The following is a 14,461-nucleotide window of genomic DNA, read 5'->3' on the forward strand; positions in this document are numbered from 1 at the left end:
GGTTTTTCGCTTTCCAAATAAGGCGTGCGCGCTCCCGCGGCAGGGGGAACAAAATCTCACGGGGGAACCAAATCAAGCACAACACCGGTTTTCGCCTTTCACTCAGTGCGTGCGCGCTCCTGGAGTTTGCAAACTTTACATGTTCTCCCTGAGCCCGCGTGGGCACTCCAGTTTCCTCCCGCATCCCAAAAACATGCTTGATGGGCCGATTGAGCACTGTAAATTGCCCCTAGGTGTGAGTGCGGATGGTTGTTCGTCTCCGATTGGCTGGCAACCTGTTCAGGGTGTCCCCCGCCTGTGGAATATGATTTACCCTAGAAAAAAAAAAATCGAAATATTTTTATTTTTTATTTAATCCATGAAATTACCTCCCTCCGTGAAAATTGTGGGGTCTTTAGTTTTTAACGGTGGGAGCTAATTTAATTGGAAACAAAATGAGGAAGGTGTTGGTCAATTCTTATGACGCATGCGATACGTAGTAGACAAGTCGGCAAAATTCGAATTTGTTGTACGTACTGTTAAAACGAATTTTAGTTGCTTTTCTTCTGTTCTTTCATCTTCCCTCTGTTGCGTGTTAACCAAAGTCTTGGATTCAAGAGCGGCACAACACTGATCAAAGTTGTCTATACCGTGATGCCAACTGTAAATCCTATTTACGTCATCTTAATGACGTTTTTTTCTTTTTTTTTGCACACGTTTTCACACTAATATTGGAGCTCACAGCTTTACTGTGACCATCCTTCACAAAATGCTACATAAAGCACATCTGAAGATGTTTCTCTTGTCCTTCTTTTTGTGGCAGAATATCTGTATTGGCTCAGTTTTTTCATTGGACTTGCAATCGTCCCTGAATGGATCTTATCATGAGGTCAAAACAAAGAAAGACGGCCCAAGTGTCTTAGATACTACCTCAAGAGCTGTTGAAGTAAGTTTGCTTTGCTTGTTCAATTTAAATTCAAAATGACAAATGTTTCAACCTTTTATTATTCCATAAGAATTCCGTGGCCAGACTGAATACTTCCTGTGCTCTCTACTTCTTTTAGAAAGGTGGGGTCCACCCACTAGCCAACCCGATACACAATGAACAGGATGTGGAAATTTATAACCTTATAGTTCTAAGTCCCAGTATTCTCACGTTCCCATGGCAACCCAAGGTCTGCGTCTATCGATACACAATAAAGGTATAATTCAATAATATGAGCAAATGTGTTTTGTGCAAACACCTTTCATGGTGTACAATTTCTATTCAGTGTCGTTAAGAGATGTATCTTTGCTCTCAATGCTTTGGATAGGCAACCGGCGGCAGTGGAAATTTCAGCTGGTCTTCCTCCAACACAAGTGTGGCCACAGTGACTGTCAAAGGCGTAATGACAACAGCCAGGGACATTGGCGTCAGCATAATTAAAGCGCAGGATATGCGCAACCCTCTCCACTTTGGGGAGATGAAGGTATGGTGGCTGCCAACATTATTGACAATCCCTTTCATTTGCAAATTTAATTCACAATTATGAATGTATTAGTATTGAAAGCAAGAGATTTAGCAGTGCACTGAGAGCACTGTATTATCTGCATTTTTTCCGAGATTATTTATTAATCTCAGATACTGTGAAACATTAATTAACGTGGTGTAAGATTTGTTTTTTTAAGCATAAAAGAGACATTGTGGCTAGAGACAATTCATAAAAGAGCATCACATCCTAAAGAACAAACACATCACCTAACCCCGAACTGTAGGCCTGCTGGGTGAGAAGACTGAGGTCCGTCACAACAGCCATCTTTTGCGGGGAGGCTGTCAGATATCACTTTGATTACTTAATGATGGAGCTTTATCAACTTAAACGTGTACTTTCATCCCGAAGTTTGACATTGATTATAAAAAATGTAATCCTGTAGGTATATGTCATTGAACCTGTGGTAATGGCCTTTGCGCGCTGCCAAGTAGAAGCTCGAGTGGGCATGATTCTAAAGCTACCCCTCCGAATATTTGGCCGATTGGAGGAAAAGTGGATGGAGCCAGTCATGCTGAGTGACTGCTCCCACTTTGACCTCCAGGTAGATGAGGAAAGCCAAGGCGTCTTTCAGCAGCTCGAAGGCAAGTCTGCAAATGCATTCTGATGTATAAAAAGATTAATTCCTTTTCTTTTTGCCAGTGGCCATCAAGTAAAGGTCACTAACTAATAGATGGCACATTCGTTGGTCATCCTGCTTGTCAGTTAGGAACAGACAGCTCAGGCATATTGTATTTGAGAATAAAAGTGCATGTTTGCTTGTTGTATTGTTATTTGTTGGTTGTGGCAGTGATACGCAGTTGTACGCAATACATCATTGTGTGTCTGTGTTTGGTAGGACACAGACATTGTTCAGCATTGAAACATTTTAAAATTGGTGGTTTAAAAACACGTTTCTGCCTTACAGGTCGTCTGGGTCCAGGCCAAGGCCACTGCAGTGGGTTGAGAGCCAAAGCCCTGGCCCCGGGCTACACTACGCTGTCGGTCAGCTACAACCATGGCAATGTTCACCTCGGCGCAAAGATCACGATTGCAGCTTATCCTCCCCTCATCGTGAGTCCTAAAAAGTCTATACGAATAGCCTTGTCGACAGATTTTGTTCATCTAATGTCACAAACCTTCCCTTAAGTCATTTTGTGACACCGTGGGCATTCATACACATAGCCTGCCCTTAGAATCAAGGCAGAAATGGGATGATCAGTCACTCTTCAAATGATCTCCTCTTGGATTTCTTCCAAGCTCTATGCATTTTAATTATGCATTATACGCTTGCTAGTCTGATTTATAAAAGTACGCCTCTCTGCTGCATAGGAATAAGATGCGCTGGGCGATATTGAAAAAAATCTGCCATTGCGATGTAGGCCGTTTTATGTTCCTTTCTTAGACTAATTGTCTTACTGATGTCATTTGGCAGGCTATTGACCCCGTGTCCGTGGCTGTTGTGACACTGGGTTCCTCTAAAGACATGCTGTTTGAGGGTGGGCCTCAGCCTTGGGTTCTGAAGCCCTCTAAATTCTTCTGTGACTTGAAAGCTGAGAATGAAGAAAGCGTGAGCCTGACTCTGGCTAGCCCACTCTCCCATAATTACGATCAGCACTTGGTTAGAGCAACCTGCAGGGCATTGGGAGAGCAGGTAATTTCGCCGTTGTGTTGATATTGTGTTGTCGCTTGGCTTTTTCGTCTCTTGACTAGACATTTCAGCTTTGTATAAAATATTGGCCACAGCTCTGATCACAATGGTACCTACACAATCTAATCTGGCAGAAAATGTGCATATTCTGATTTTAGAGAAGTGTGTTGTTATGGTGACCCCACCGTCAGCTTTGGAGTGACCCATCAAAATTTTGCAGATGCTGGAGGTGAGGGTGAGCAACAAGGCCAGTATGACCAACCCTTATCCCGCCGAAGAGCGGGCATCTGTAAAGTTTGTTTGCGCTCCTCCGTCACGTCTCACGCTGGTCCCAGTGTACGCCGTTCCACGGCTAGAACTCTCATGCCCTCTGCTGCAGCAGAACAAATACGTGGTACGCTTCTTTCTTCCTCCTCCTTGATTTAAAAAAAAATAAAGCCTCACGATTGCAATGGTGGTATTTAGACAAAATGATCCAACGACTGATTGTGTCTCTTGTGCTGTTTTAAAGGTACCGGTTTCAAATGACCCCAACTTGGTTTTGGAGCTTGCAGCTTTTGATGAACAAGGGCGGAAGTTTGACAACTTCAGCTCATTGAGCACAGTTTGGGAATCAAGCAAAGTGTCCCTGGCCAGTATCGAGCCTACCCTACCTATGACCCTTGAACCTTTTGAGGATGAAAACAAACAGATGAAACTACACGGTATGTTATTTTTTATCAGACCTAAGCTTGTATATCTATTCTCTCAGTGAGCTTTTTGTAGAGGAAGCCTTTGCTGAATTGATTGCCTCAACTTCCATTGCTAGAATTCATAGATCGGCTTGTTTTTTGAATTAGCAATTCTTTGTCACCCGTAACAGGCCGGCAGACCGTCGTCGTGCATCGTCAATTGGGGATTGCTGCCATCACGGCGACAGCGCTGGAATATCAGCGGTCTCATATCCAAGCAGCCAATGTTCATCGACGGGTACGTGTCAAATTCTCCTTGCTGTGACGGTGACCTACTTGCTCACTTTGTCTTCCCTGAAAGACATTAAAACCCCTCTTTGGTACATATCTAGTATATAACTAACAAATTCTCAAATCGACAGTACTGCATTTTAGTTTAAAAGGAGGCTTTTATTATCAAAGCCCCATTTAATGCATACAGTGTAAAAACGTCTCATGTGAACCATTTAGACAAAAGAGGATAGTTCGCTGTGGCGACCCCTGAGGGGAAAAGCCAAAAGGAGTCACCATTTTAGATATATGGGCAGTTGTGGATTGACTGATTTTTCATTTATTTCAATTAATTAGTTTCTTTTTGTCTGTTTCAATTGTTTTTGTGGAAAGGGTGACACGTTTACCCCTGTGTCAGCAACATTGGAACTCCTGTTAGTTGAAGCTGTGAAGGTTCTTCCTGACACATTGACCATATTCAACCACCCAGATGTGCGGGTAAGAGATGTGTTTTTATTGTACTGATTGATAACTGTTAGGTCCATACATTTAGTATTAAGTACTGTATATTTTGCAAGTAAGCAATTGTGACGAGGTCTGTCTATCTGGTGTTATCCGCACATCATGCTCAATCAACCTTGCATGTGAGCTTGAATCGTGAGATGAGTCTTACCCATATCAAATTTGAGATATGCTGAAAGGTTTTAGGTGTGTTTTTCCTTACAGAGAAATCTTGTCGTACGAGCGGGGTCAGGCCACTTTTTTGTCAATAGCAGCATTAAAGACATTGCAGATGTGGTGTTTCAGGACACCCAAGGAAAAGTTCAGGTATGTGGGGACATCTGGATTTGTATTGGAGTTAATTAGAAAAAGGAAATAGGAAAACACAGTAAAAATGCATATGGTGAAAACGGTTCAATATGAATTCCTTTATGTCGCCAGGTTACCCCCATCCTGCCAGGTGTGGTGCAAGTGACAGTTCATGACCTTTGTATAGCGGTCCCATCTACAGCCACAGCCGCAGTGCGGGTTTCCGAAATCCTGGAGGTGAATTTGAGAGTGGTCGACAAGGTCAGTTTCCAGTCTGATAATTCCTCATTTAATTAATGTGTTTTATACGATGGTCCTTATTACAGTGTATGTAACACATTCCATACGTGCCTTGGTGGCGCTCAATATATTTGTTCTGTATGAGTGCTCAACTTGTAATATTCATGGAGCTCCCTTTGGTTTGCCCTTCCTGTGAACCAAACTGGTGATTTCCCTAATGACTGGCCTCATTTGTCTCATTTACAGGTAGAAATTGGCAAATCAGTAAGGTGTTATGTCACAGTATTGAATGACAACAAAAAGCCTTTCCCGACCAGCTATTTCCCGTTCATGAAATTGAAAGTTCAGGCAGCGTCTTCAATTGTCGCATTAACGTAAGTGATATGACACTTGATGTGACGCTGGTGTTAAAAAGTATCTTAACCTTAGTGGACACATCTTTCTGTTTCTTTTATAGACCACTCGCAGAGTCCACAGAACATGACACTGCGGTTTACGTTGCAAAAGGTCTTTTTATTGGCCAGACAATGTTGTCAGCTGTTGTAGTAGATAGAAATGGGACAAAGATTTCATCTGCCCCTCAGCAAATTGAGGTATTTTGTCTGTTCACATCACTCAAGTCATGATCACGACTTCCAACACAACAAAGAACACCATGTGAACTCTTTTTTTTTTTTTTTTTTGAATAGGTATTTTCACCATTCAAACTCATCCCTCGGAAAATGACTCTGCTGATTGGAGCAATGATGCAGGTGCGTTTGTGTATACGCGACCGATGCTCATGCTGACTGCAAGAGTTCATTTGGTCCGCCATCACTCTTCCAAAAGGGACCTTAGCCATGCTTTCTTCAGAAAACAGCATTGGCCTCAATGCTCTCTCCTCTTTTGGTGCACTCATTAAAAAGCACCGTTATGTAATCAGAACGGGCAATGTTATGTACCGCTTCAGAAAGTTCATGTAAAATCAGGTGATTTTTGCCTCTATGTAACTGTCATCGTCAAATGGTTATTACTTGTCTAAAATGCTTAGGCCTGTGTGTTACATTGGCAAAATGTACTGATTCATCTGGTTCAGAATCTCTCTGTTTCTAGATCACATCCAAGGGTGGACCACAGTCCAATATTCTGTTTTCTATCTCGGATAAAGACATTGCTTCTGTTAACGGCACAGGTCACGTCAAGGGTGTGACCGTCGGTAACGTCATTGTGACAGGACTCGTCCAAGCTGTCGATGCTGAAACCGGCAAGTTGGTTGTTGTGTCAAAGGTAAATAACGTGATGGGGTGATGTGGGTGAGTTGTCACAGATGCAACTGCAAATGGATTCTTCTGTGTTTTTAGGATCAGATAAAAGTTGAGGTTGTGCGTTTGACTGCCATTCGAATTCGAGCACCCATTATGCAGATGATGACGGGAGCGCAGGTACACACTGAACATTTTAAGAAATGCTGTTTCCAGTCGAACACATTTTATTAAATGGTCGCCGTGGGCCCTTGTCGCACCTTATTTCCTTCTGTAGATGCCTGTGTTTGTGATGGGTTTGACCAATAGCCAAAAACCCTTCACCTTTGCCAATGCTCTGCTAGGACTTAGCTTCCACTGGTCCACTACCAAAAGGGACATCCTGGATGTCCAGTCAAGACACTCTATGGTATGCATGTGCACCACCTGTGTGCACTGTTGTTCACTATTCACTCTTTGCCATATTTGCCTTCCTATGCCCACAGGCTAACGTGGAGCTCAAGGCCGAGCACAATTTCGGCATGAGCGTGACGGGTCGAACAAGAGGGCGGACTGGGCTCAAGGTTGTCCTCAGAGTTGTCAATCCGGTTGTTGGTCAACTTGCTGGGGATTTTCCAGATCTCAAAGATGAGATCCAAATCCAGGTACACCTCTAAAACTGGGCTCGGATTTGCATTTTACTATAAAGTGAGCTAATTGCCATCATGTATCAACTTGCCCCATCTCCTGCTGCGTCCTTCAAATCTGAACGTCAAAAACTGCAAAGCAGTGCATTTATTGATTCTGAAGTCAGCTTTGTGACGCGATAAGGCTACAAATTAAACTTCACAGTATGCCAGAGACTGTAACATGTATACCGACCGTGCCCTAATAATGGTGGTGTCACTCTTTGCTTTGATCAAGGTCTATAACAAGCTACACGTGATTAAACCCCAATTCGAGATACTCATGAGTCCAAATTCAACCTTCAAAGTCGAAACAAACAGGTCAGTTCAGCAAGTTTCGTAATGAAACAAACTTACCTGTAAGTTGATTTGTGTTGGTGTGCACTAGGGATGGCAAGGCTGCACTGTCATACCAGATGATGAATTGGACTGACCATGTTGCTATCGCGCAAGTTGATGACAAGGGCTTCCTCTTCTCTGGCCCACTCACTGGCATGTCACCACTGCTGGTTACTTGCCAAGAGTCCTTTGGTGTCAATCAAACTCTCATCGCCCCAGTAAAGGTCAGTTTGAAAGGCTTCCTCTGACCTTTTTGTTTTAAAAGATTTCAATTGCTATTTGACTTTAGATTTATTCAATGCAATGTTTGCGCACATACCGTATTTATAAGTCACTCTGTGGGGCACTTTCTAGGGTCCAGAAGTTTAAGCGACGAAAAAATAAAACGTCATACTTGAACTGCTTCACTACCTTTATCCAAAGACATTCAGGTGAAAATTGGAAAAAAATACCAAAACCATCAGCAAAACCTAATCGACAATTGATTGTTCATCATTGATTTTCGCGATTTGGTTCTTAAGTCCATGTTTCTCCATGTTTATGTTCAAAGGAGCTCCAGGCCGTCAACCTCTATCCCTTGCTCTCTTGCTGTGTGGTAAACAATTGTACAAAGTCTTGTGGTGACATTGTAAGGCGGCAACACTCCCCTCCTCTTCCCTCAGGTGGTACCTGTGTCCTACGTGCGTTTCAGTACCAGTCCAGCGTTACACACGCCCACCGGGCAACGCTTGAAAGCCCTCCCTTTGGGCATTGTCGTTACCTTCACCGTTCATTTTCACATCAGCACTGGAGAGACCCTCCACAGCTCCAACAGCCGTGTCACCTTCTCCACAAACAGGTGAGTCTTCACTCTACCTCTCGATCTGAGCAAATATCCCTGAGGAGGGGGGTGCCAAAGCCACAAGCCACTCAAACATGATGTACAACAACCTTGAATAATTTACACGATTGTTTTATGATGACTCTAATTTACATCTCCATGTAGTATTCCTGGAAGACTGGAAGCAAAATATTTACAATTGAATACCAGACCTGTGAGCACTTTAGAAATTCTGATCTGTGCTTTATGAACATGGCACATTAACAGTTCATCACTTTGAGTACAGTTTGGAATAAGATAAGATAATCCTTTATATCCTTTTTAATCATGAGGCAGACACTACTTGTAATTCACTACGAAAGCTGAGACAGAAAAACATGAAGGTCTACCTTTCAAATACTTTTTCTTTGCTAGGGATGATCTGGTGCAGATCGAGTCTGGGCCTGATAACCACACTTTGACGGTCAGGACGGTGAACGTAGGCCTCACGCTTCTGTCTGTGCACGACAACGAAAACACTTCGCTGGCAGACTACATTCCTCTTCCCGTGGAGCATGCCATCCTGCCAGGAGAGGCCCAGAGGCTGGTGGTGGGAGACGTCATTTGCTTTACTGCACATCTGACCAGTCAACATGGTGAGCATGTGAATGTGCCGAATCATCGGAACAGTTTGTCATCTTGCGCAAAGTGTTTCACTCTACTTTTCTCTGCAGGAGGTCATGGTATTTGGAGCTCCTCAGCCAATGCTGTGCTCCAGGTGGATTCCAAAACCGGTGCAGCTGTGGCCAGAGACAATGGGCCAGCTACCGTGTACTACGAGATACCTGGTGTTTTAAAAACATACAGAGAGGTAATGTATTTTTTCTGAAACAATAGCGGAGCTCATAGCGACAAACGTAGCTGGTAAAATTTACAAATGCTAAATTACTGCGGTGTTGTTGTTTTTTTTTTGGTCCTTTGGTAGAACTGCTTAAGTTCTAATTATCCATATTAAACTCGAGGAGAGAAGTTTGAATCACAAAGAAGACAGGACATGGAAGTGGCATAGCAAAAAGTCTTTACATACAAAACTACAAACCGAAATCACCCAACGGGCAGTGAACGTTAAAATTAAACATTTTCAGTCATTTCATAAACCTGTCAATAAAATGGGATTATATGTGCCACAAAGACAATAACCTGAAGCACAGCCGTGTGTGTGTGTTAGCTCAAGTGTCTCATTAAAGCACAAATGAAAGAATGAAACTGCTGTAATGTAATCAGTTAAGAAGACAGTGCCTGAGATTGGAATCCAAATTAAGGTAACAAAATAAAATAACTTTTATTTAATAGGCAGTTGTGTTTTGTTCTACACGACCGTTCAAATGTTTGGGGTCACCCAGACAATTTAGCGTTTTCCATGAAACATAATTGCACAAGGGTTTTCTAATCATCCATTAGCCTAACGCGGTTAACCAACACAATGGACCATTACAACACTGGAGGGATGGTTGCTGGAAATGGGCCTTGATAACACCTATGGAGCAAGAATAGTCATTTACCACATTAACAATGTATGGAACAAAGTTTAATGTTTCATGTTAAAGTTTAATGTTATCCTCATTGAAAAAATAGCAATTTTATTTAAGAATAAGACATTTCTAAGTCACAACAAACGTTTAAACTACCACTAAAGAATTATGAACTGGAATAAGTGTGAGTACTCAGTAAACTGGAATAAGTGAGAGTACTCAGAGTATTGAGCTCACACAAGACAAAAAAAGATCGTGAACCACTCCCATCGTCAGAAAGAACGTCCTCATGCATCTAGTTTTTGTGTTGGTGGTAACACTTGATCAAGGACAGAAAAGATGAATTGTACATTACAGAATTCAGTCTACCTAATTGAGCTTAATGTAACCTGCATATTTGTACAGATACTGAATCTCTTATTCTAAGTGTAATTAACTAGCTTTTTTTTTTCCTTTTCCTCCTGACTGTTAGGTTGTAGTGAAATCGTCTCCAAGGACAGCTGCAATAGCGCAGGCCTTGCCAGTTAGAATTAGCAAGCCGACTGAAGTCTTATTCGCAACCAGAGGACAAGGAACCAATCTCATTGGTACGGGAAATACTCAACTTGTCAAATATTTTCACTACACGTCAATACTTACAAAACAAATCACTGAATTGTTGTTTTTCCAGTCATCACCCCAAAAGAGAACAACGTTGTTAAACGCTAATGGAACCTTGAAGGCCACTTGCTCGGGTGAATAACTAGAAATAACTGCGATTGACTGTTGATGTAAAAAACCTGCAACACATTGCTCTCCACTTTAAGCCTCATGGCCCTCATATGTATTGAAGTAAAAAAAAAAAGACTTCACTCATTCCGTGTGTTGTCTTCAAGTTTCAATTCAGAATATAGTTAACAGTGGAGCTTATTAAATCACTCTCAAATGCTTTTGGCACAGCTCCTTCCACATTTCCAATCTTCATCTAATTTCTTTAACTCCTCTATTTATTGTAGCCTTAAGCTTATGCCGATGTCATGTATCCTGCAGGAACCTGCTCCTCGTTCCAGACAGAAGTCATTGCACTACTGCAGCCAGAAACCTCTGTCGCTTGCCACCTCAGTTTTACCAGCGATGTTGATTTCCCCGCAAGCAGCGTCTTCAAGACACACACCAGCTTTGATCCCAGCATTGGTATGTCTTGCCTAAATTTACATACCTGTTGGGAATGCTCCCTATTGGATCTGTAATGAGCTGGAGAATATATGTATTTATTAACCCGTATCTAACCAGCTAAGTCAGCTGAGAACCAGTTCCCATTTAGAATGATTTTAAAGAAATAAAAATAAAAGTGAATCTGAGGTCTCAATGCCCCCTCGGTTAAACTGCGTTTGATAGCTTTGACATGGCTCTGTGCAACAAGGTTGTGTTGAATCAAATGTGGCCTCTGTGCCTCCAAGTGAGGGGTCAGGTAAATACAGCTGCCAGCTTGATATGTTGTGCTGCAGAGGCTTCTTCATGCTTGAAACCTTGTCTAATTGCATTGGGGTTAGTGGCTAAGCTTTTTTTATTGGGTTGTTTTTGTTTTTATGTCATTTTGCCGGCTACTTGTATAATTGTTTTCACAACATCATTTTTTGTCCTTGCAATAGGCTTGTACAAGTGTTTAATTACTCTACAGCCAATGGCAGACCAGCTGACCCAAGTTCTCAACATGTCCATGACCAACCTGCTAGTGAAGGCTGGCCTGGAGGGCAGCACCTTCTCTGGGGAGCAGGTCAGCGCCAGACTGCCGCTAGAGCTCACTCTCTACTGCGACCTGACTGAGCGCGCCCTCTACTGCCACCTGACGGAGCTGATGCTCTCCAACCTGCAGCCAACTGTGGAGCTCTCAGTCTTCGGTCCAGCTGTTGCCCGAGCATACTTGACGGTCAGAGGAAAGAACTTTTTTCATCCAAATACAGATGCCTCGGAAAAACCAAACAGTACAATGGACTATCTTTCTGTGTCTTAGGTGGTTTCCAGTTCTCCCGTCATTGATATTCAAGAGATTGCAGCACACAGAAGCTCTCAGAGTCTGTCAAAGTACACCATCAGGGCTTTGGACCCGCAAGCATCAGACTCTGCTTCCATTACCATCAGCAGTGCCTTCTCGTGTCAGAGTCTCATCATCCCGGTCACTTTGATACACGAGGCTGAGCCTGGTGCAGGCATGCAAGGTAAGTTCCCCTCTGTGGGTTAATGGGAAGTCACAAAAAGGTTGTGTCTTAAAAAAGATTTAAGAGGGACTGTGTGGAAAATCTTTAGTTTAATTAAGAGCAACACTATTCATTTCAGTAATATGTAAAAAAAAAAGTGTCCAATTACATCAACATACATTTTTGAATACGATCATAGCCAAAACAGTTCTGCCTTGTGCTGTAATTTATAATTTGTACTTTGTTGTAGCTCCATCTAGGCCTTGGAATACATTCTGACTGGTATTTCGTCTTGTTCTCTTCAAATGCAGCTGCTGCACAATTTGTTAACAGAGAGGGGGACCGTCCACCACACGACTATTACCACGTGATGCTGTTTACCCTGTTTGCCTTGCTCGCCGGTACATCCATTGTCATCATCGGTAGGGTGCTAGTTACTACTACTATTAAATCGCTTTCATTTTGACCTCTATCTTAAATTGTAACACACCTTCGGTCTTGACTGTGCTGTTCAACACTTTAAGCTATGATACATGTACAGGTCATACTTGTATATAATTTGAATGATAATGCATATCATTTTTTCTCTCTTTGAATATGCTATTTTTGATGCTCAGTCTTGATGGTGGTGTGGTTCTAATTTCCCATTTTGGTCCCATTTTGTCTCCTGCAGTCTACCACTCAGTGTTCCCGCCAGAGCAGCCAAAATATCATATCGTCATCAGGAGGCCTCCACGCTTTACTGGTAGGACACAGTTAGAATGACATTTCCTGTTAGAAAAACGGAATACGCTTGAAAGAAAATAATGAATACACTTGCAAGAAAAGAATGTGAACTGTTATGTCGTAAATCTGATCTGGCATACACCATAATTGCTAACAGTGGACTAAAACACTACTCAAGCTAATACCAAACTAACAATCACAAACATTTTTCTCGTATTACATTTTATAAGTACCTTTGAATTTACTGGCGCCCCTCTTGGCTCCTTTCTTAGCCCCATATTCTTTCAACCAGTCCATATCCCGGAGGGAGACAAACAGCATCTCCAGGCGTCTTTTCTCTACCAACTACTGACAAAGCCTTCATCATCCCTCTTGTCCCACAGAAGGTCATCCCTGAATGTACCTCAATACCCTCACAGTGAAAAGCTGTTGGGTGCGACTGCAAAATCGTTGCATTTCGATATTGGTACAAGACTTGCAATGGCCTTTAAAGGCTTGCATGTGTGTGTATGTACATAAAGTATCAATGGCTCAATGTCTTTTTTCTGCCATTTTCTGAGTTTTGGTATACAAGCCCCACTCCATTCAGTTTTTGTTTGGACCTGCACGAGGTACTGGGACTGAGTATCATTGCTTCACTGCTAAGACTCATTTCTGTGAGTGTCTTGATTTTGTTGAAAAAATGTTAAACGTGGTAATGATGGCAGAATACTGTATGCACATTACAGTCATGCCTAACCAGCTCGTAGGAATATATAATGTCCTCCCTCTTGGTTTCCCTCTTTAAATATGCCCCTTCAAATAAAAGTGATTAAACAAAATTCTATTTTGGGCATTATTTTGTCAAAGTTTTTCCTCCACCAACTTTGTTGTTTTGCAATGTTTCCCTCTTGCCTAGGAAAAGTGTAAAGCCAAAAGGGCTGTTTATAGGGAAGTTCACCCTGCCATGTAGCGCTTGTATAACCACAACATAGGCCCAAGGCAACATAGGCTCTTTTGTGCAGTATCATTTCAAAGTCTTGACTGAATAAACCACGCAGGGCAGGGCAGCTTGAAGATGTGTACATGTGAAATAAGCTAGCGCTTGCATGAGGCTGCTTTGACTACTTGGACTCAGTTAAAATGTGAATACATGCAAATGTGGAAGTAACAGTTTCAAAATGGCTGCTATTGGATGTTAGTGGCATGTAAATGTGAGCCTACAATCCAACTAGGACTCATTAAGGCAGTCAAACCCACCAAGCTCAAATGACATTCACTTCTTTCTCCCAAGGCACACAGTTTGCATAAAGTCGTCCACCACCTGTCAGCCCGCCACGCTGGGAGCCGTTGGGCTGCATCCGAGGCGAAGGCAATATGATAGTTCGAAAGGAGGGTGGTCTTTGACACCTGACAGGATTGGTAAGGGTCTTTCTTTGGGATTAGCCAGATGGTTTTGGTGAGCAGCATCTCTGTAGAGTCAGGTCAGAGTCTAGAGTGTACTTAATTGTGATTTAGAGTTTTCATGTGGAAAACGCAGTTTAATCTGGTTTATTTAGATCACAGGCCCGCCGTATCATTTTATATGGCCCACGAAGACAAATTGTGCATCAAATTCGTGTGTCATTACTAGAATTGCAAATTGTCTTCACTTTTAATATCTTTTTTTAAAAATATTTGACCAGTTTTTACTCGTCTGATTTGAAAACGAGTTATTTGTCAGTTTGTTTTGTAGCTTTGACTGTATATAATATGAGGTGCTCATACATTTATTTGGGTTGACAGTCATAATGGCCCTCCGAAAGAAGCTATGACTACAATGCGGCCCGCGGAAAAAATGAGTTTGACACCCCTGATTTAGATAAACACAAGGT

At 42.3% G+C, this 14,461-nt stretch overlaps 1 protein-coding gene across 1 annotated transcript; it reads left to right on the forward strand.

Annotated features, from left to right (window-relative positions):
• The first annotated feature begins 1,917 nt into the window (after window positions 1-1,917).
• LOC119118432 (nuclear pore membrane glycoprotein 210-like) lies at window positions 1,918-12,522 on the forward strand. The gene is made up of 27 exons (XM_037245475.1): window positions 1,918-2,092; window positions 2,416-2,561; window positions 2,923-3,141; window positions 3,359-3,532; window positions 3,650-3,842; window positions 4,001-4,107; window positions 4,473-4,577; window positions 4,806-4,907; window positions 5,022-5,150; window positions 5,376-5,503; window positions 5,587-5,722; window positions 5,819-5,881; window positions 6,222-6,395; window positions 6,470-6,550; window positions 6,648-6,779; window positions 6,856-7,014; window positions 7,274-7,356; window positions 7,424-7,598; window positions 8,037-8,212; window positions 8,609-8,829; window positions 8,908-9,044; window positions 10,178-10,292; window positions 10,735-10,878; window positions 11,337-11,614; window positions 11,699-11,903; window positions 12,194-12,304; window positions 12,500-12,522. The coding sequence occupies exons 1-27, from the start codon at window positions 1,918-1,920 to the stop codon at window positions 12,520-12,522; spliced, it is 3,891 nt and encodes a 1,296-aa protein (XP_037101370.1).
• Window positions 12,523-14,461: the final 1,939 nt, after the last annotated feature.

Source organism: Syngnathus acus, chromosome 2, assembly GCF_901709675.1.
Source record: "Syngnathus acus chromosome 2, fSynAcu1.2, whole genome shotgun sequence".
Classification (NCBI taxonomy): Eukaryota; Metazoa; Chordata; class Actinopteri; order Syngnathiformes; family Syngnathidae; genus Syngnathus; species Syngnathus acus.

Coding starts and splice junctions, on each gene's coding strand:
- LOC119118432 (XM_037245475.1), top strand. CDS start 1,918: ATGGCCTTTGCGCGCTGCCAAGTAGAAGCTCGAGTGGGCATGATTCTA. Junction 5,504..5,586: donor TCTTCAATTGTCGCATTAAC/GTAAGTGATATG, acceptor TTTCTTTTATAG/ACCACTCGCAGAGTCCACAG. Junction 7,015..7,273: donor AAGATGAGATCCAAATCCAG/GTACACCTCTAA, acceptor GCTTTGATCAAG/GTCTATAACAAGCTACACGT.